Source organism: Pungitius pungitius, chromosome 8 (genome assembly GCF_949316345.1).
Source record: "Pungitius pungitius chromosome 8, fPunPun2.1, whole genome shotgun sequence".
NCBI classification, from domain to species: Eukaryota; Metazoa; Chordata; class Actinopteri; order Perciformes; family Gasterosteidae; genus Pungitius; species Pungitius pungitius.
In genome coordinates, this window is record NC_084907.1 from 15,151,451 (window position 1) to 15,173,408 (window position 21,958).

General features: G+C 46.0%; 1 protein-coding gene across 2 annotated transcripts in view; it reads left to right on the forward strand.

The window, feature by feature from the left end:
- Positions 1-21,958, forward strand: part of LOC119230172 (retinoic acid receptor gamma-A-like) — a 25,797-nt gene continuing 3,839 nt past the window's right edge. The window contains exons 1-6 of one of the 2 annotated variants that reach the window (XM_037491219.2): positions 1-142; positions 8,775-9,144; positions 20,624-20,772; positions 21,231-21,372; positions 21,467-21,630; positions 21,771-21,947. In XM_037491219.2, the coding sequence (XP_037347116.2) occupies positions 8,976-9,144; positions 20,624-20,772; positions 21,231-21,372; positions 21,467-21,630; positions 21,771-21,947 (801 nt within the window). In that variant the 5' untranslated portion in view covers positions 1-142; positions 8,775-8,975. Of the gene's footprint in view, positions 143-8,774; positions 9,145-12,604; positions 13,094-20,623; positions 20,773-21,230; positions 21,373-21,466; positions 21,631-21,770; positions 21,948-21,958 lie in introns of those variants that run through there. The other variant, XM_037491220.2, reaches the window with a different exon arrangement.

Here is a 21,958-nt window from a genome sequence, read left to right on the forward strand (position 1 = left end):
AGAGAGAGAGAGAGAGAGACGGGGAAAGGAGAGGGAGGCGGAATGCAACAGGCTGAGCGCTATCGTCGCAAACGCAACTACTACACGCTCGCTCTCAGCTAAACCCTCACCAGCTGCACGCCGCCTCCACGCCACACTTCTGGTAAGCTCGCACTGCAATTCCTTTTTCAAAGACCCAGGTCCCCTAGAACTTCTGTTGGCAGTTTATGTGTGTGTGTGTGTGTGTGTGTGTGCGAAGAAGAAGAAGAAGACATGTCAGAGCATGAGTGAGATGTGTGTGTGTTTTTTCTCTTCTGTCTCTCTCTCTTTGTGTGTGTGTGTGTGTCTGGGACAGCATGGGGTGAGCGATTGAGTTTCTTGAGGACAACTTAAGTTGAGAACAGAGCGTTTCCAGCGAGGGATAAAGAGGCCGATACAGCCGAGAAGGAGAATGAAAGCTAAGCAGGACTCTGCGTGAGGAGATGTGTGTTTGTGTGTGTGTACGCGCACTCCTCTTTTGTTCTGAAGGACACACGTCAGCTCGTAACTAACCGATGTTGGGCTTCCCTCAATGACGGAGGTGAAGAAGAGAGGAGCTTTACAGCGTGCCAGGTGAGCTCCATGAGCGTCTCGGGCCATTTTCCCAGCTTCAGCCCGCGGCAGGCCGCCTGTCCCACTTGATGGATCACTCCATCAACATCACTAATGGCTCCGAGTTGGTCTGGTGTGTACCTGAGTATGAACGCACCCGGCCCCTCTCCACCCCCACCCCCCCCCAGCCCCCCCACCACCCACTGCCCCAAAGGTTATGTAAACGCAATTACATAAGTGGGATGGAACCACTGAAATAGGCTACTCCGGATATCACAAGACAGTGTGTGTGTGTGTGTGTGTGTGTGTGTGTGTGTCGCCCTTTTCACACGGCCTATTGATCATTTCAAGTAGCATCCTTTGTGCGATGCGGGCGGATGGACAGTTGGTATCAGCGTGCTGTCTGTCGGCTGACAGCTGATCTGGAGCCGCCCCGGTCGCCACTCTCCCCCCTGCGACGCCCCGCTGCGAGCTGCTCTAGCAAAGTCTTGTCAAATCTATTCCAGATTAATTTTCCTTAATGGGGGGAGGGAGGGGGGGGGGGGGGTTTCTCATCAGCACGTCTATAGGAATAGGCGGACAGGCTGAGATAGGCAGGCCATAAACAGCCGGGTGTAAACAATACATCGTATATTAGAGATGACATTCTGGGGAGCGGTGACCGGATGGCTAAATATAACGTTTTCTTCTCTTCTGGCTCCTCCCCTTGATTTTGATTTGATTAATCATCTGTTTGATCAGCAGTGCTGGTTAGTGAACTCGTCTCTCTGATCCCAGGTCAGACTTTTATCTATTAAAATCAAACATTTAGGGTGGATGCATCTGCTTTTGGTTAAGTCTGTTTTTTTCCTTCTGTCTCATCATTTGGAGGGGAAATTCTCTTGGAAAAATGTGTGTGTGTGTGTGTGTGTGTGTGTGTTTGAGGGTATTGGATAAAACTCCTTTCAACTGCGTCTGCAATCTCATCTTTGTTGTCTACACTTGTAGAGTCTGACAGCCCCTCAGGCGGAGGAGGCCGTCTGGCCCTTATTTCTCCTTCTCTCTGTCTCACTGACTTCTTTCTCCAATATTGAAAAAAAAAAAAGAAACTCCATCTTTGCTGCTGCTTGTCAGCTGAGTTTGATTATAAACAAGGCTGTTCTCATGCTGGCTACACATAACTGGAAACTGAGCATTTATACTTGTTTTTAAGAGCAGGTGGCACAAATGCTTTCTCGTTTGGCAGAATTACATTTGGGCCACAGTTATTTCGAGAGCCTTTGGCTTGATCCAATTGGCTTTAGAGATTTGGAAATCACTTGTAAACAGTCGTTATTGATCTCGCTGCAGCTCTTCAAATCTCAAGGCTGAATGTGTCTCCGTGTGTGAGTGTTTGATGGAGGCCCGAGGAGTCCCCCTAAAGCCACTTCTAATCCTCCGCTGTGTAAAGGAACAGAAAGGCACCGGCTTTGAGTGTGTAATACATAGACAGGGAGGGGGGGGGGGGGGGGGCAGTCTTTGGCCACACTTTTCACTTTAATACTAAATGAAAAGCTGCCCACCAAATGCCTCAATTAGGCCTGACCCTTGGCCCCCGGGGTGCCGAGCCCGGAGCGGCAGGGGCCCGACCCCCGGCTCCGACCTGGAGACCCGCGGGGTCGGCCCCACATAATGACAACATTGTGTGTTTTATGAAGCATTGCTATTATCAGCCCCCGTCCCCATTAGCACGGCCAACACAGAATTCACACCCGTGCTACTCCAGGTGTGTCGGACACTTTGGGTTTGTGCGCGAGAGTGAAGCTCTAAGAGTCCAGAGGCTCTTTGAGGTAAACAAAGAGTGGAGATGGTTTGATGGGTGCAGGAATTCAATGTTCAGTCTGTGTGAGGGTCTGTCCATTGTATTTAATATTTGACCTGATAACAGTAATAATGTCGTTTTTCTACATGATGGACTCATTGTTTGTTATATAAGTCTGTTTTGTCCAACCAGTCATCATTGACAGCAAACAAGTACGTGAACGTTTGTCCGCTGAGTTTTACGACCATGAATCAGTTGGCAAATGTGTTGATTCGTTTTTGTCAATAACTTTCAGTTATTTAAATATATTTTATTTATAGGTGTTATATGCTGAGAGACACAAAGTTAAACACTTTCTTATTTATCCTCTGAATTCATAGGTGTTTTTCATTATAGTAAATTCTCTGTATTCTATAGAAATGTGGAGTTTATTTAAGGACTTTATTTAATGATCGTTAATCATATTCAACAGAGAAATCCATTCTACTATTTTCACAGGACAGTTGTTAATGTCCACAAACATTTCTTATCTATATCTACTTTAAATGTATTTCAATAGATGTTTATAGATACAGACTATGAGAAGTCTACGTTTGGGAATTTAAAGGAATAATTCAGTATGTTTTGGAATATTTGTTACGTGGTTGATACCACTCTTTGTACTCTGAATACAAAGATTAGGTCAAAAGGGCCCAAAACAAGGACTCGAAATAGGAAGTCCAATCCAACATTGGTTTATGGACCTGCTTTGGAAACCTACATTTTGATATTATTGTTGTCACCATCGTATCATTATCATTATTTAAATGCACTATGCATAATTTGTTTCATTTATTTAGATGAATTGGGTAAATTGTTGGCTTTAAGTTGAGACGTCACTAGAACCAAATGGATTGTCTTTGTCCCCTACAAACTTTAACCATTTTATTTTCTAGCCTCTAAACCAAAGTAGGTCCTGTTTACTGGAAATTCATCTCGCAAAATGAATGTCTGGCAAACATTTTGAAAGACGTTTCTGAGTAAAACACTTGGAAAATCTGACGTCAAATGTTGTTTTGAGGCTTAAAGTGTACCTCTGTGTGTTGTCTTGAATAAGCTAACGACATAATGGCTTAAATAAAATGGGAATAAGTGTTAGCCACAGCCAGAAGCATTTTGCGGTAATAAGATGGCTGTCAGACGCTGACGGTTTATGGCACAGCAAAGTTTGTGTTCGTCAAAAGACATTTCTACGTGTCAGTTTGACATCAAATATACTACTGTCATTCTAATTGTGTTGTTTGTGTGGTTGTTCCCCTCTGCATTGGTCTCTGTGTGTCCTGCTGCACAGATCATCGCTGGATGCCCTCTCTCACAATACGCCACATTCGATTGTGGTTTTATGGTTTACAGCTAATGGTCCTTGCTGAAGTCAGGCTTTTCCCGGCATTTGGCTCTTTCTCTGCTAGTTTTTACCCTCCGTGTGCACTTAGACTTTAGTTTATTCAGTGGCTCCATGTCATACTCAGAAACTCTGCGGTTTTGAGACACAGACTTTGTATTTTTCCATCCCTGGGATTTCCTTCTTAATATCACACTCGAATGTCTCCACAGATACATCTGCAAGCTGAACAAAAACAGATTTCAAAATAAAAGAGAACGGCAGATGAGGAAAGTTCATGTTCACAAAATAACAATAGAAAAAACCAACAGCTTCAAAAGGAGAGTAGAAAAAGTCTTGCCAGCTAGTGGCCGCCTGTTTTCCAACTGACTCACACCACTCTGGCTTGAACAAACATACTGTTTTAACACGAGATCAATCACCAAATACAACACTAAAGGCTCACAGTAGACACTAAGCTGAGGGACAGCTTCCTCCTGCTCATCACAGGGCTTCATCACTCTCCTCACGTCACCCTTCAAACTTCACCCATACTTTGTTTATATCTCTATTTATGTATTTATTACCGCTCTGTATTCACCACATATCTGCTTACATTCTGTACAGTCATTTGTAAACGTGTCTACACAGGTTTAAACTACTATATTAATATTGCATTTGTTTATATGTTAGTCCTATGTTATTGCACTATTTTATTTAATGTATTCAGATTTAGATTCGACATGTGGTTTATTTATTTATTTAATAGATGTTCAATGAACATTGCCACAGGTGATTCTCATTACCAGCAACTGTTTCCTTTTTAATTGTTGTGCACGTTACAAGAACAAAGGACATTTAGGTTCAGTTACTATTTGGCTCGTTTGTTCTGTTCTCAGTCCAAAAGATCAGATCAGTGTTTATTATCAGACAAACCAGTGTTGACACGGCAACTTTTAATGAAAAACATCGTAAACAAAAGCTATTGGATGTTGCACGTAATGGCACGCAATAAAGGCCTTAGTGTGATGCCTTCATCACACTAACTTACTAAAGTCAAGATGTGTTCTTTTATTTACTGATAACGTAGCCAGCTCAATGTTTATTAGCTCAGAATACAGCTTGTAACATTTCCGGAGGGACTTGGGCGTAAATGACCAGCACCACAGACAGAAGGGTCTGAGGGATGACACCACTTCCCATTTCATCCACACTGCGCCAATTACAAGGAGAGTTCGCTTTGACACGCCAGAAATACGGGGAGCAAGAAACAAAGAACCAAAAGAAGGCCCGGCTCAGGGACACAGCGAAGGGGAGTGTGTCAGAACGCGCGCTGTAATGATGGCCGCCGTGCGACACATGGTGCACCAGCAAGGCAGCGGTTCATCTGTCCAAACAGTGAGAACAGGACAGGAAACCAGGGGCTATTAGTCCTTTCAGGTGGACGCCGTTACATGGTCCATAAAAGAACTGGTTTATATCCTTGGCCTCAACGAAGCAAACTCGTAGCTTTTAAACCTTCACAGCGCGCTGCTGGGAATGATGTGGTTTCTTGCTTTTTCATGCCAACTGGTAAAAATGTTACTAATGTCTAAGAGTACAGAATTCTGTCATGTTCATGTGATGCGGTGATCTTAGCATTGATAATCAGGAGTGCCTGCTGTAAAACCCTGATCAAGCTCCACTTCGATGCTTAAGCTTGAGCTGCTCTTCATTCAATAAGGGACAGACTACCCTTTACCTCATTTCTCTGCTTTATAAAGTCAACGTCATTATATGATATCATTGAAGATTGACTGTAATTCTCCAGTCCTCTATAACCCTTCTGCACAAATGCTGCACCACATTATCTCAGCACACCAAAGATGGATTGGTGTACGACTTAAACAAAGCTTCTGTGAAGTCGACTTTCTGCCGCTTCACTGGAAGTAAAGAAATCTTTACAACAAAATACAGGTGTGTTGATTCTGTCACATGACTTTACGCAAAACTCATAACATACACAAATAACTGTGTTGTTGTGCTTATCGGGGGAGGGGGGGGGGGGGGGTGGGAGAATGAATGTGGTTGTTTGCTGACTAAAATAAAACAGTGCTTTTATGTATTGCAGATAATGGTGGTACATACGAATGCTAGCAGCACCATCCTTTCGACATATTAATTATTCTGCAGGACTTCATCCCAAAGTTCTTAAGTCATGCATCTTCTGCATGTGTATGAAGACAATGGTTGCTGTGATACGAGGGGAACAAGCTTAAATCTTACCTCTAGGCCTCCAAATAGGTCGGGGCTGGCTCTGTTTTTTTTATGAGAACAAGCTAAGGCAACTTTCCAAAGTTCCAAGTGCAAGGGGTGGCAGCCACAAATTGTGAGTTGTGTGACTCTCGCATGCAGGGGAGGCAGGTCGGCTGTTTGCTTTGATTAGTTAAACATGTCAAAGTGAGCAAAAATGAATGAGATCATTCAGCTGACATGTTTGGTGAGGTGAGCTCCTAACACTCTCTGGACACGTCCTTTTCACATGTGAATGAAAACCAGCTCAGTGTGGACAGACTTTCAGTAATCACTTCCTGTGTGTGTGTGTGTGTGTGTGTGTGTGTGTGTGTGTGTGTGTGTGTGTGTGTGTGTGTGTGTGTGTGTGTGTGTGTGTGTGTGTGTGTTGAATCAAAACTATAACCTCAACCAACCTTTTCCAACCCTGATTTGGGTTGGAAAAACCATAAAGCTTAGTCACAAATACGATCGTGGGTAACTACATCCAGATGATTCTGTCAATAAGTGCTTTATCATTTCAACTGTGAAAATCTGAAAGATATTCACCACTGCAGCAGCAACGCACCGAACACAATGAGGTCGCTCCTGGAAACGAGTTTGATGGAAGTGGAAAGTCCCAACATTTTTACACTGAAGCTGTTTTTAATCCCGCATAGTCTGGGAAAGGGAGCGTGTGTGTGTGTGTGTGTGTGTGTGTGTGTGAATGCCTGTTGGTGTGTCACCAGGACCAGGTGACCCAGTCTGACCTGACCCAGCTAGGTCTCATAAAAGCAGCATTGAGGCCTGGAGGCCCGGAGACACAGCACTGGGTTTGTTGCCCTACTCAAGGTGTATTCCCCCGGAGGGAGAGTGAGGGGGCGCGGGGCAAGGAGGGGGGGTGGTGGGGGGGGGTGTTACTCATTAGGGAGAAAGAGTCCATTCCCTGGTCCGGGCACGTGCTATTCCATAGTTTATTAGTGGAAATAAAACCGTTTTTCTATTTTTACGTTTTTTTGCAACTGCCAGGCCCCTTTTTTCTGCCTGCTACCATGCCGTTCTTTCTCTTATTAATCCAGCTACCAGTATGGCTCTAATTAAAAGGACTCTGTTCACTTCTTACACATGGCCTGCCAGATGCTTTAAACCCTCCCTTTCTTTTCCCTCGATCATTTTCCATCCCTTTTTTTTCAACTTTCAATCCTTTTTTTTTTCCCTCCCTCATCCCGGTCCTTTTGTACATCTGGCTTTCATACGGATGATTCCAGTCTTTGAATTTCAATTGGTTGAAGAGTAGACTGTTTTTTAGTTGAAATATTTAAAAGCTGCATCTGTGGTTGGGTCCTCGTCCTGTATTTACTCCTTTGTTGTTTCAACGGTGCTTCTGCGAGTGTGTGTGTGTGTGTGTGTGTGTGAACGCACACTGATTACCTGCACATGAACGTGATTAAAAGTCACCGAACATCTGTGTACGTTTGCCTCTGCAGCCTACTTGCCTGTGCTTGTATGTTCCTGTGTCCTGCTTTCAGGGAGGCATGTGCGCGGCTTATGCTTTCCAAAATGTGACCATTCCACGCCTTGCATGTAATGGCTTTAATACAATCACCATACGCTTTGTCCAACCTGTGTTTGACATTTTCTGATCTTCAAACACAAACGTTCTTTGTGAACACAGCGCAGGGACTCTCCCCGACCGCAGCAGAGCCAAGCGGTTACAGAAAAATGTTAATATGGGAAATATGACTTTAAAAACAACACTCACTGCGCCGACTTTGTGCCTTTTTGTGTGTGAATGTGTAAAAACAAAAGTAATGTAGAAGAATACTACATTTAATGGTAGCAGCACAGACGATTCCTCTGTTGTTTTGTCCACCCCCTTAACATCAGTGAGGGTTTACTATGAGAAGGGCTACTGATCAGAGCACCACAAACTGAATCAACGCCTCTTTGAACATTGTATTCTTCATGAAGGTTAAATCCATTGTGCTGCTGTTGTATCAGACTTCATTGATTCAAAAGATCAGGGAGCAGTTTCTCAGTTAAAACATGTCTTCAGCAGAGACCGTTTTGTAAATTCATAACTCAACCCCCCCCCCCCCCCCCCTCCGTGTCTCGCCCACTCCGGGGTGTTCGACTCCCCGAGACGACGCTGGCCCAAAACAACAAGACATTCTTTTGCCCGCGCCGTATTTACCACACAGCTCCGCCACCGAGATCTAAGCTCCACCCACTCATGAGATGGCTGAAGGGGATGAGCGAGTCATGGAGAAAGATGGCAGGGCAGCCCTCTACAAAACCTCCCGTGACAAGGGGGGGGGGGGTGTCACGGAGTCACCGTGCGAGTCCTCGGAGGGCAGCACAGGTGAGACGCCGTGACCATCGCAGACAGAGCGAGCTCTTTCTGCCCGCCGGGTCCAGTGGGAAGGAGGAGGTCATGTGTGTCTCTTGTGGCAAAGGGTTAATTGTACCCATGTTGTGGCTGGCTGTCCTCAAGCGAGCTGGCTAGAGGCAGGGCTGGCAGAGGGAACAGAGAGACCCTTTATGATAAAGTTCTGCTGATTGATATCATATGGCGTTGCCTGAAATCAATGCACTACTTTGAAGACCAACAGAAGCACAAGAGAAGTGTCGCTGTGTCTTCGGCCCTCTCTTTTTGCTATTCCTCGTTTGGATTTGGGTTTTTTGCTATAATTCAGGGGTTGTTTTGTTTTCTGATTTTTTTTATTTTTTTTTGTCTTGTTTTAATTTTTGAATTGATTTGACAGTTGTTGGGCCACTATTTACTCCGGCCTTCTCTTTCCTCCCTTTCTACAGAGTTCCTGCTCCGCTTTCCTGTTTCAGCAGCATCCCCCTCGCCTCTCGCCTCTCGCCTCTCCTGACGCCCGACCGGGAGGGGCTGAATGGCAGCGAGCCGCTTCACGCTCTACGCAGGCCCGTGACGGAGAGACGACGCAGGGAGACGCCAACGACCATCGGGATAAAAGTCCCCACCGCCGGCGGCACTTTTTTTTCGCGATGGCGACCAACAGGGAGCACCATATGCGTCACATGACCGGCTTCCCCCGAGCGATGTACCCGTTCACCTTCAACTCCATGCGTAGCCACTCCCCCTTCGACCTGCTGGCCAGCAGCCACCTTTTCGGCCGGTTTGGGACGGACCTTCCTAAAGAGATGGCTGCATTGTGTAAGTGATCAAACGTACATTTATTCATCTCCAGAGGTTTCTTTGCAAAAGACCTGACCTCAATGATTGCTGATGGAAATCACGCCGTTCAGGGGTTGAATCAGAAGGCAAGAAATCCTGATCCCACACACTAAAAATAAGTTGTGCTTGTGTGCTTGGCGCTCTGTGTAAAGCAGTTGGAGCTCTCGAAAAAAAAAAAATGTCAGTCTTCAGGGTAAATTCTAGGCTATAACCAGGCTTTAAATCATTCACAGAATAAATTAGAAAAGAAAAGAAGAATTCCCCCCAGTGGAAAAGCAGGCGGATGGCAGAGAGGGCAGGCGTGGTCCCGTGTGTAATGTGAGGCTTTCCATCAAATCTAAATCTTTCAATCATCATTAGAGCAGAGGATGAATATCCTCAGAAGGAGGACGGGGCTTTTGGTGGATGAGATGCTCTCATTTCAGCCTCCAGAAGCAGTGTGTTTGGAAGGACACCGTTCAAGTCACAGGGGGCACTGTTGCACTTCACAGAAACTCAGCAAGGCCTTCGAGAGACACATTTCAGCTTTTAGTGGCTCGCTTCAAGTATAATGTCCCTCCGAAAACCAACCTCTGTGCCGATGTGTCCCCGTGTTATTCCCCTGTAAGGCTTGTGTGAATTCATGCTGCAGAAATCAAGCTGTCAATCAGTGTGTTCAGCGTTTATCTGGAGACTTGCCTCTGGGACCTCTATACGTGTAAATAGACAAAGGCAAAGAAGTATTTGTCCATGAGCTCGATTTTAGGAAAACTTTTTGTAAACTGATGTGCCGATTGGAGAGTTTTCTGTACGAATGTTTTTGAATGAGGAGGACTAATAGTGTAATGATACAATTATTTTTCTATTAAGTGAAGCTGGGATAAATGTCTGATCCCTCATTAGTGAAAGGTGTACAAAACTATACAAGATTCCCGTAGATGCTTCAGTGGGATTTGCCAATGAATTCAAACCAGGTCCTAATCAGTGCGATTACAAGCCCTGACTATGAAACTCAGAACATCCCTGGATGTAAAATAAGCCGCGTCTAAAAGCTCCCTGCTTTGTATTCCATCAAACTGATCTCCTCCAACCCTGATAGCAGTGGGAAACCACACTAACAACTATTTGGGTTTAAAGCTATCTGCCTTGTGCTTCCTGGAGTTAGTGTACTATCTTTGGACTTATATTTTTAAACATCTGTTTGTCTTGACATTACTATTCTGTTCACATCAAAACTGTAGTTTGGATTTGAAAAAGAAGACATTTGCTCACAAGAAAGAGTGTATTTTTCCACAATGAACACAATGTCCTGTAATTTCTGCACTAGTCACATCTTGTTCTTTGTAATGTGTGTGTGTGTGTGTGTGTGTGTGTGTGTGTGTGTGTGTGTGTGTGTGTGATATTAGTAACTTGAACCTAAAGGCACAGACCGAGGATTGTGTGTTTTTCTTTTTGTCTTTCATCACAGGCACTCTGTTTAAGCACACACACACATAATTGTCCGTGCGTCCGAAGACACACACACACACACACTCCGTAGACTCCACATTCCAACACCCATGAATATCACAAACCAGCAGTCTCGCACGTCTTGCCTCACATTTGTTCCTGTATTTGTGCGCTGGCTGATGACCGCAGCAAGACTTTGTGCAAATATCTGCGGCCGAGCTGCTTGTGGAGAAAGATCCAGAGGCAGCGAGACAGAGGCCATTGTTCGGCTCCGTGTGTTTGTGTCAGACACGACGGCAGCATGAATTGCCAAAGGAACCGGATTGTGGACAGTTGCAACACGACTCGCCGCGTGCGAGAAGGCCGCTTGGCCCGCGGAAATAAACCAGTTTGTGTTTTCTTCAAAAGTGAAAGAAAGTGGCTGTTTCTTCCCGCCTCGCATTCACCCTGCATTTGTATGTCCCTTTCCTGAAAGCAGCAACAGGGGGCACGGCGCTGTGAGGCGGGAGGGTAATTGTCTCAAGGTGTGGGGAGAGCTCAGCCGGCTCATACTGTGCTGCTCTGCTCCCTGCAGTGTGTCATTGTGTTTTGGTGTGCCGCCCGGGCCATGGTGGTGAAAGACAGGTAGAAACTCCAACAAGAAGGGGGGGGGGGGGTGGGGGGAGGGGGTACTCGAAAGATGAATATTTAAAAAAAAAAACTTCAGTAAAACAACAACAAACTGGGTGCAGCTGTTATTCTCCAAATATTAATGAAGAATTCTTAAGGAATGGATTCAGGGGGTTGGCAGAAATATAAACAAAACACATAAACAACACTAGAAAAACAAAGAAAATAGAGAATTGTAACACACAAGGGTGGTATGAAGCATAGGCAGCCACAGGCAGGACACTTTGTATTTGTGTGTGTGTGTGTGTGAAGGGGGGGTGTGAAAGCCCCAGTGGGGGTTTCTTCCAGAGTTCATCCCTCTTGAACGAGGGAAGGAAAGGGAGGAGGAGAGGGAGGTGGGTGGGTGAGGCTGTCTCGTATACAAACTATCCAGACTCTGGGCCACGGTGGTTCGCCTGCAGCAGAGTCCCACTTCTGTGTGGCTCAACTATCCAATAAGCTCCGGGAGGGAAGATAACTCAATCCATTTTAAACAGAATTTAAGGATTTGAATTACATACTCGCACATGCCAAGACCGAATGGAAAGAGAAAGAAAATGAATAAAAAACTGCAGTCGAGGGACGTGGGGCTGGAGACAAGGAAGGAACTAAGGAAGGAAGGAAGGAAGGATGTGTCGACAGCAGTTTAAACTTTCATTTTAAAATGAATCTCAAGTAATCATCTTATTAACAAATCACAGAAAAAAAGATGTGTGTTAATGTTCAAACTCTGCCTTCATTTTGATCTCAATAACACACCTGTAAAGTTTCTTGAATGCTTCTTATTGTAGTGACGCTATGGCTGTGAAAACATCTGTCCACGGACGGACGTGTAAATATCACCATGACACGCGTGGTTAAAATGCAACTCAATACTCGAGTAGCATGCCTTCAAGTCTGGGGATATTTGGGGGGAGCTGAGCAGGTGTGTTGTGTTCCTGTGGCCCCTTTAATCCGTACCGAAACCAGAGGAGAGTGTGTGCTTAGAGGGAAGCTGGGTAAATTATCGTAATGTCCTTTCTCTGAGCCCCTTTGGTACTTTCTCTGAACACACTCCGAGAGGTGGGAGTTCCTTAGAGCTGTAGAGGCAATGTTCCCTGCTGTGGTAGAACAAAAAGGGAACTAATACAGTAGAAGAAAGAAGAAAGACTCTTGGGAAGAGGAAGGGGAGGTGAGGACTGTTTGTTTTCATTTGCAGAATATGAAATATGGAGAGGCAATTTGGGAAAACGTGAAGACAAAAGGGGGAGGAAAGAAACTTTGACGCAGGGCCAATCAGAGAACAGGTACACACCCCCCTTGCACTTGCCCCTCCCTCTTCTTCTTCCCCAACCCCACCTCCCTTCTCTGTGCTGCAAGAGCATGCGGATAGTTGGTTGCGTCTGTGGTGGAGTTGCTGGAGGCCCAAAGAGCCTTCGAGAGGAAGAGCTGTGATCAGTTAGAGAATTCAAAAGAGGCGGGCAAAGGCGTCTGGGAGCTGAGAGGGGGAAAAAGAAGTGAGGCTTGTGGAGCAGAAAATCCTCAAGAAAGAAGCATTTTGTCCGTCCAGAGGACTCAGTTTGGAAGAAACGGGACAGCAGGAGACAGACGCACACAGAAAGACGGGGAACACCTGGACCAGTCACAGGAAGCCTCTTCTCACGGTGACGTTCTCAACAGCTTGTGGGCAGCAGGCTGTAGTTGGGTCTGCTGTGAGTTGTGAGCAGCATGTTCGACTGCATGGAGGCTCTGGGGCTGGGCCCGCGGCCCCTCTTTGATGTGTCGGGACAAGGATCATGCATGCTGGGCAAGGCAACCCCTTACTTCTCCGGCCTGGACCCCTTCGCCTGGGCCGGGACCGGCAGCATTCAGTGTGAGTACTCCATCCTGTCCATCAGACTGGAACAGAGCAGCTGTGTGTGTGTGTGTGTGTGTGTGTTCTTATCAGAGTGCTGGTTTTGTTATCATAGAGCTCTCTCCACAGGAAGAGTCAGATTCCTTTCGATTCTATGTACCCATTCTCACCCTGCGTTTTGTTTGTTTATGCGCTTGGTGTGCTTTGTCAGAGTGAGTGAGTGAGTTGGGGAGTGCGTATTTATACATCATGGTGTTTGTTTTCTTTATGAATGACTTCACGTGATTGACAGCTCTTTTCGACTTTTTGGGACCTGACCCGACGACGTGTGCAAAACAACAAGGGCCCAACAGAAACGGCCCTGATAGATTGAAGGCAAACAGGCCTTTAAAATCACATGATTGTGATTTGGCCAATAAACACACACACACACACACACACACACACACAGGACCACAGTTAGCTAGAAACAGATTTCAACGGATAAACAAAGACATAATTGGACTGATGAAATTCACTATATATTTTTTTTACTTCTGATGAAAATTCCTTTGAAGCCACTTCTTAGCACAAGGCAAAGGTTGCATCAGGTGCAGATAGATACCGTGTTAAAAACCAAGATAAATGAGAACTATGAACACTATCGGGAAAAAGAATAAGCAGACCATGTGTCATTGTTGCAGATTCCACCCACAGACTCTTTGATTACACTTGGTTGTGTGGCTTGAAAAAAAAATCAAACATTGGCCCTCCATCAATAGAAACTGGATTGTTGGAGTCGGTTCATGTGTGTCGCTGAGCTTACATTGTTTTATGTATGAGATGCCTTCTCCGCAGTGGGGTGTCCCCACGGAGCACCTAGAGTCTATTTATCTCCAGTTATTATTTAGATACCAGGCCATCAGGCACTCTGCAGCCCTCAGTGCTCACTAATGATGACGGATGAGCAGTCGGGATGACAAACACCACAGCAGGGCCTGTTTCAACTTGCTAAGGAGCTTCACCAGATGCCAGTCCGACTGACCAGTGTCCACAAATAATCATTAATCATCTTTGCTTTGTATAAAAATGCTGTGATTTCTGTGCTGTGAAGGTTACCAAAGGTTAGAAATAGGTTCACTGACTGACCACAGGAGTTTATGGAGGGGGATCTGCCCCTTTTTTGTTAAGTACCATGTTAACATTAAGTGACAGCAGCATGCAAAGAGGCGTAGCTCACCGTGGATATTCATGCCGTCAATCAACAGGATAATAAATACCCACTATTTCGAAAATAAAGAACTCCAGACTTGTCCCGTTTTGGCTTTTCTTCCTGCTCCTCTTAGCAACAGGCATTTAAAATATATATATATATATATATATATATTAAATCAAGCAAACATATTAATGGATCAGGCAGTTTAATATATAATTCAAATCATTAGACAACATCATGACCTCTCGAGTCCAGGCTTTTGCGTCTGGAAATGAAATTGAATAAAAGCAACCTTCCCCCTTTCTCTCTAATTTCTACTGACCCTTTGACATGACTAACTTTGCTAATGGATGTTTTGGTCACTAAGGGCCGCGTTGGAACGTGAAGAACAGTTTGGGTTTTCTGGGTTGTGCACTGTCGGACATTGTGACTCTAAATTCCTGAGAGCATTTTGGCATCTGTGTCTTTTTGACACAAGATTCCCTTTCCCTCTGTGTGTGTGTGTGTGTGTGTGTGTGTGTGCGTGTGCGTGTGTTATCAGAGGGGTCTTCTTTTCCGGTGTTTTTTTATTTTTATTTGAGGCAGTTCAGCACCTCTCTGCCTTCCTTTGTTTCAACGTCAGGAGGCCATGCAGGGAGCTGGCACATGCCAAAGTCTGACCGCCTCTTGTGCAGTAAGAGGGTGGAGGGGGGGGGGGGGGGTCCCTCTATGCGACATTTGTCTTTCTCCTCTTTTGAACATCCCCCCTTTTTACACTTGATTTTACACTTGTGTGTGTGTGTGTGCGCATATGTTCCTCTGTGCAATAATGTGTGTCTGTATCTTTTTCTCCAAACGGGCTCAGCTCACACGCCTTGTGTTGTGTAACCAAGAGCTTCTAATGATTCAATTACAATTACAAAGGGTCAATTATAAGATTAGGGACTGTGTACGAGGCACGGCCACTTCAAATAGAAGAGAGCTGCAGGAGGAGTGGAGGAATGAAGTTGAATTGGGGATTAGACCCCCCCCCTGTAACTCTTTGTGGCCTTGAGGGGAAACTCTCTCTTCTTCATTCAGTGATAATCTCTTTTTCTCTGGCACTTTAAATAAGTCCTTTAAAGTTAGTTTAACAATGCTCCTCGACCAACATACCGTGACATATGAGGAGGGCTAACTATGAGACGACGGGGATGCTTTTACTGCCAGTAGCTGATTAAAAAATGGAGATAGACAGCTGATTTGTATTATAAAACGTAGGGGGGGAGGATGCGCGTTGTATTTCTTGGAAGCACCTCTGATTTCTATTATGTCTGTACCTATGCCAGTATCACTAGTTTTTAATAAAGCAATCTATGCCACTGGGTCATGAACCGCCGGTCTGAACCCTGTTGCTCCAGATGCCTTCCCTGTTAACCACCGGGCAGAAAGGAATTGCATTAACGACCTAAGTGACCCTGGAAATTCAAGTTCAGTCAGTTCAGAGAAAGCACCAGGCACTTCCCAGGTCATTTAAACCTGTAACGTTTCAATTATTTAACAGAAAACCTTCTAAAAGAAGTTGGACATTTTTTTGGGGAAATTAAGCATCAAACACGTTTACACATTGTTTTGTGTCGCCGTGGCAATATTGACTACCTCCACAACGAGATGTCTTAATTACTAGATTATTAAGACATTAACAGCTTTAGCTGAATTGTTAAAATATGAAATCAAAAAGTCTACACACACACACGACAAATGCTCATGAATAGCAGACGCGTTGATCTGATCCAATAACGCGAGTAAACCACGGTTCAGTATCACAGTTCGCTCACAGAAGCTGGTGGAGAGGATCCCGCCTGCTGATTGGTTGAGCTGCTTGGAACAAACATCGAGTCGTGAGGATCAGTGACTCGTGTTACAACTTGTCTCTGTAACGCAGCTTTCCGGCACGTCTCCACCCCACCGCCGATGACACTGAATCATTAGTCGGTGTCTATTAAAAGTCGATAGTTGAAGATCTGAAGAAGTCAGTTTCGGTGTGAAAGCTGCTAAATTCAATGTGACACAATGTGAACAACTGCTGTGTTTTTATCCATTAAGGTACAACTTTATTGTTTTAAGGCCGAAATTCCACGTAAGTGCCTTAAAACAATTTAAGAATCCTTATGATTTGTTGTGGAAGTGTTTGAGAAGCCGTGTTCAGTATTCTTGTGGGAGAGTAATATGCAAAAAGGGCAAAAATAGAGAGCTGGGTTTATGGGGCGTTATAAAAAAGAAAGGGAGCTTTGTATGTGTCATGCTGAATGGGGGGGGACAAACCCGGATTTAACAACCTGTCCCGTAAAGCGCCCCGACCCCCACACACACACACACACACACACACTCAGCAGACAAACAAAGCGTCTGCGACCATGAACCAAACAACATATTAGGGGAATGTTGTTTTCCAGGTTCTGTCCTTGAATTAAACGTTGTCCCTCTCAATGAGAGTACATTTTTACTCTCTAAATTTGTTCAGCAGAATTAGATTTATACTGAATACATTATTCATTAAATCCCAACACTACGACATACAACGTTTGAGGGATTGATGTCCAGGGTTTCTGTTCTGTTGCGCTGTTGTTTGCATGTGTGTCTCTGTCTCCTTCTTTTTTTAAGTGTTTGGTGCTGCTGTTTTTATGGAGCCGGACAGTAGCTTGGTTTTCACAGCCTCTCCTTTAAAAAGGCGCTTCCAATGACAGGAAGGACTCCTCCTCCTGCCGGGGCAGGAAGGCAGGAGAGGACAGAGGGGGGAAGACGGTTATTAGGGGGGGGGGGCGGCGAGGGGAGGGGACGCCGGTATTGAACTTAGAACAGCGGATGAAAGGGATTGTCACTCAGATCTCCCCCATCTCCTCCCTGCTGTCGTGGTAATTACTCGCTCAGCACATTTGAGGTTGTGGCTCTCCCCCCAGCACACAAATTGCAACAGAATTACAACAGACACATGCGCTTATTTCTTCTTGATCAACCACATACACCATGTCACGTCATTTAGAATTGATTTGAAAAGTTGCATTAACGTTATGGCTGTTTTATTGATTGATCGCCTCGTGTTTAGCCCTGTTTTCCTCCTCGTCCGTCCTGTGAATGTTGTCGCACTCAAAGTCACTGGAAACCCTCTCACACACAACCCGACTGACCTGCGGCCCCATGCAGCAGCCCACACACACACACACACACACACACACACACACACACACACACACACACCCATTCACATGTGCACACACATTCCACAGTGTGCTGCTAGACATTTTGTAGAGTAGAGAGCTTGTGTAAAAACTGTATTTGCCATTCAAATTATTCTTTGTATTTTGGTCCCAAAATCACATCAAAGTCTTTGTAGCTTTATTGGCATTAAAAGTAAAAGAAAAAAACAAAGTGGCCAAAGCATAAAAATCCCAAAGAACTCGATAACATTAATAGGAATATAAACAAAACAAAATGCCATAATCCTTAGCATTCGCCTCTCTATGAAAGGCTCTCTGAGGCCCCCCGGGGCCAAAGTCTAGTTCAATGAGATGTACGAGGTTGGCAGGTTGGAGCCGGGCTGCAGGCCCCACAGGCCGTATGTCACACTGCGTCCACACCTTCAGTATCGGCGTTCAACAAAGCACACGCTCCCTGCGTGTTTCTGTGCACGGCGCCGACGGCACGTCAAGGCGGACTGACGGATCGGGTCTGACGCCACACGTAGGGGTTGACGACGTGATTTTGTCGTATACAATAACTGCTTAAACCGGACACAGCTGTACACCCGCGCCGGCCCACAGTGGGTTCGTGGGATGAACTCGGGTCCCAGGAGCCCGAGGCCGCTCCCGAGCCGCGTTTGCCACATATTTCAGCGTCTGAGGTTTAGGAAAACTGTCCCGGCAATGAAATTGTCATTCGCGTGCCGGAAGAACCTCTGGCATCAGATAAGGGAGGCGTCGGCTCTCAGGTGAGCTTCTGTTGTCTAAACAGAGACGTGTTGATCCGACAACAAACCCCCGAGAGCGGAGCAGCGAGGCGGGAAACACCCAGAAATACAGCTCCCTGGTTGTTCTACACATCTTCATCTGCTGGCGTGTTTCCTGTGGGGGGAGATTCATCCCGCTGGCCCACGAGCCGTCCCGTCTGTCCTCGTGTCCTACAGAGGTGTGCTGATTGATGCCGTGACACGCCGAGGGGTGAGTTGCAGGTTAAGACGAGACAGATTCCTCGGAGCCGCGGCTCCGGGGCCGAGCTCAGTTCAGGGCGATGACAGGTGCTTGACAGTTTTGGGCTTTCCTCCTTCCCACCCCCCCCCCCCCCTTCTCTCTCTCGCTGCCTTCAGCCCAGTGTCTCTCGCCCTGTCTCCCGCCGTCATGTTTGCCGGAGCCGCGTACCTCCTCGGCGGCTCCGCCCGGGCCTCAGACGCCGTGTCAGTCACCTTCCTGCTGGCGCCAGATGACGCGTCTCCGTTTCAACAGGAGTTATTTTTCGTCAGTGTTACTACATAAACAGAAAGCAGTGATCGGGTTACAGTGCCAACCCCCCCCCCCCCCCACACACACCTGGGCTGGGATGCTCCCCAAAGCCAACACATAGTGTTAGCCTTCCGAGCGGCGCTTTGTTTGCTCGTGTATCAGCGTGAAACGTCTACTTTCTCAGATACACTCTGCAAGAAAACTGCATGTCATTTTATAACATGAAATCTCACAATCTTGTTCTTTGAACCATCACGTCCACTATGAACTTTTTTCGATATATCAAAGTCTGAATTAATTTGGTTTAAACATTTCAGAAAGTGAGGGAAACGAGGGACTCCTTAAGGGAATTCACCCCTAGTGAAAATTACCCTAAAAAACAAATCCTATAAGTTGTATTTCTTACTTGCTTACAGGGTTGAGTAAAAACCAGGATTTATTGTTTGATAAATAGCTGCATAGCTGATAATCAAGGCTTAGCCGATTAAGTCACGATTAAGTGGATCTTGTGTTGTTGGAACTTGTAAGCAGGCTGCTGGTCATTTAGTCAGTAATGGCCTTCTAGAGTCAAGGTCAAAGTTAAATGGTCAGGATTTTATTTAACCTTTCAGCCACTGGGAAGTTTCTGTCCTCTGACTCACCTCCTTCTTTCCTTTTCTTCCTCTTTTCATTTGACCCTCTCTGTTTTTACTAGATTCTTCCTTTGTGCCTTTGCCTCTCTGCTTTTGGAAACCTTAGCAGCCTCGTTAACGGCAGGCTGTGGGTTCAGGTCGGGGTCCCTGTGATGGTGTGGCGCCCACATTTGGTCCAGTCCTGTGCTTTCCATTGGAGGTGACAGGAGGAGCTGTGACTTTGGGGTTTCTGACCCCAGATTCTTTATTTTTATAAGGAAGGGATCCAAGGATGGGGCTGTTGATGTGAATAGCTGCCCAAGGTGACTGGATCCCAATAAAGAGGCCTTCAGCCTGGCCGGGGGCCTCCTCCCCATCCCAGTAACAACCTTTATAGGGCGTGCTTATGAGCCTGGGCAACTATTAAACCCTGTGCAGCCCGCACTGAGGAATTTAGGGCCAGGAAACAAGGGAGTGGGGGTGGAACTGGGCAGAGGGAGGTGAAGTTGGGGTGACTGAAGGTGAAAGTTGAAAGGCATGTTCACAGGAATCTGGTTGTTCTTTAATCATCACCTTCAAATGTGTTCAAGGTGTGTGTCATTCCTTTTTTTTTTTTTTTTTCTTCATTTAAAGCGTAAGAAGTTACAATTTTAATCAGCCGGGCGAACTCTCGCCTGCGTCTGCTTCCCATTGTTTGTTTTCATTAGCAGCAGTTAAGTAACTTGTGTCACTGGGCAGCAAATGGTGTCATACAGTTTGCCATTTTATTTAGCGAGAACGCCACGAGGACGAGACGGAGACAGCCGAGTCTCATAAACATCCCTCCTCTGTTTGTTCACATGTGGGCAGCTCGGGGTTGACGGCCTTCCACATAAAACTCTGAGCGTGTGCGTGTGAGCACACGAGCACATGGACACAGATGCACAAATTCAGATGTCAGTCAAGAAGTCGACGGAGGAATGCTGCTCCCCCACTCGCTAGTAAACGGAGAAGCCAATCAAATCTCAGCTGCCAATCAGCATTTCATCAGCACGGCCATCTGGCCATCAGCTAATTGTGTCTCTTTTAAGTCCCTGTCAATCAGCCCCCCCCCCCCCCCCCCCTTTTCTCTTAAAAATGTCTGCCTTTGAGCTTTCCTTCTGGCTCCAAGGGGCGGCTTGCATGGGATTGGGGGTTGTTTGTTGATTATTCTCTCTTAATCAGTTGAGGTATTGGCTTTCATCATAATGTCAAAGACTTTAAGAACTTCTGTAAACAATATGATAAAATGTTCTCTCTCTCTCTGCAGCGGTGGAGACCCAGAGCACCAGCTCAGAGGAAATGATCCCCAGCTCTCCTTCTCCTCCTCCTCCGCCCCGCATCTACAAGCCGTGCTTTGTGTGCCAAGACAAGTCATCTGGTTACCACTATGGAGTGAGCTCCTGTGAGGGCTGCAAGGTAAGATGAGCCAGAGAACAGCTGATGTTCAACGGGAGCCTGACCCATGCAGCAAAGTTTGCTTTTGTTAAGCCGCCCTCTAGTGGATCTGGACTAATACTGCACCATATTGATGTAACACAGCCAATCATTAACCAACAAAGGCTCACTGCATCTGTATTAAATGAAGCTGAAATTGAATAAAAAAGTAGTCCTTTGGGGAAACAATTAGACATTCTGTATGCTTGAAGTTTAGATCGAGACACCAATGGATATATGTCATATGTGGTGCAGAAATACTCAGATGTGCCTTAGTCCACCACGTTAGCCTGCTAACATTGTCTAATGAGCTCCCAACCGTCAGTGAAGGTGAGGATGATGGGAACATCTGCCTGACAGCAACGGCCGATATTTCCACCTCTAGAGTCAGGGCAATCGCACGGGTTAAAAAAAAACTATTTTCCCCTCATCCGTTTCAGGGTTTTTTTCGGCGCAGTATCCAAAAGAACATGGTGTATACATGCCACAGAGACAAGAACTGCCAGATCAACAAAGTGACTCGCAACCGCTGCCAGTACTGTCGGCTGCAGAAGTGCTTTGAGGTTGGCATGTCCAAAGAAGGTGAGAGGGAGATATGGGTCTATTAATTAAAAAGTGAACGGAGAAAACTTTCGGGTTTGTTTTTTTTTTAAACGCGTCTCCTTGCACCCTGTAGCGGTGCGTAACGACAGGAACAAAAAGAAGAAGGACGTGAAGGAGGAGGTGGTGCTGCCAGAGAACTACGAGCTGAGTGGAGAACTAGAGGAGCTGGTCAACAAAGTCAGCAAAGCTCACAAAGAGACCTTTCCCTCTCTGGGACAACTCGGAAAATACACCACAGTGAGTTCTTTTTTTGAATGCGTAACCCCTAAACATTCGCTCCACTCAAGCATCAGCTCACTGCTTTGCCAGGAGGACAAACACTGCGTGGACTCTGCCCAGCCACACACACCAAAGTGTCCCTCTTTTGCCCCTCTCAGAATTCAAGTGCTGACCACAGAGTACAGCTGGACTTGGGCCTGTGGGATAAGTTCAGTGAGCTGTCCACAAAGTGCATTATAAAGATCGTGGAGTTCGCCAAGCGGCTTCCTGGCTTCACTACGCTCACCATCGCTGACCAGATCACCCTCCTCAAATCCGCATGCCTGGACATCCTGGTACCGGCCAA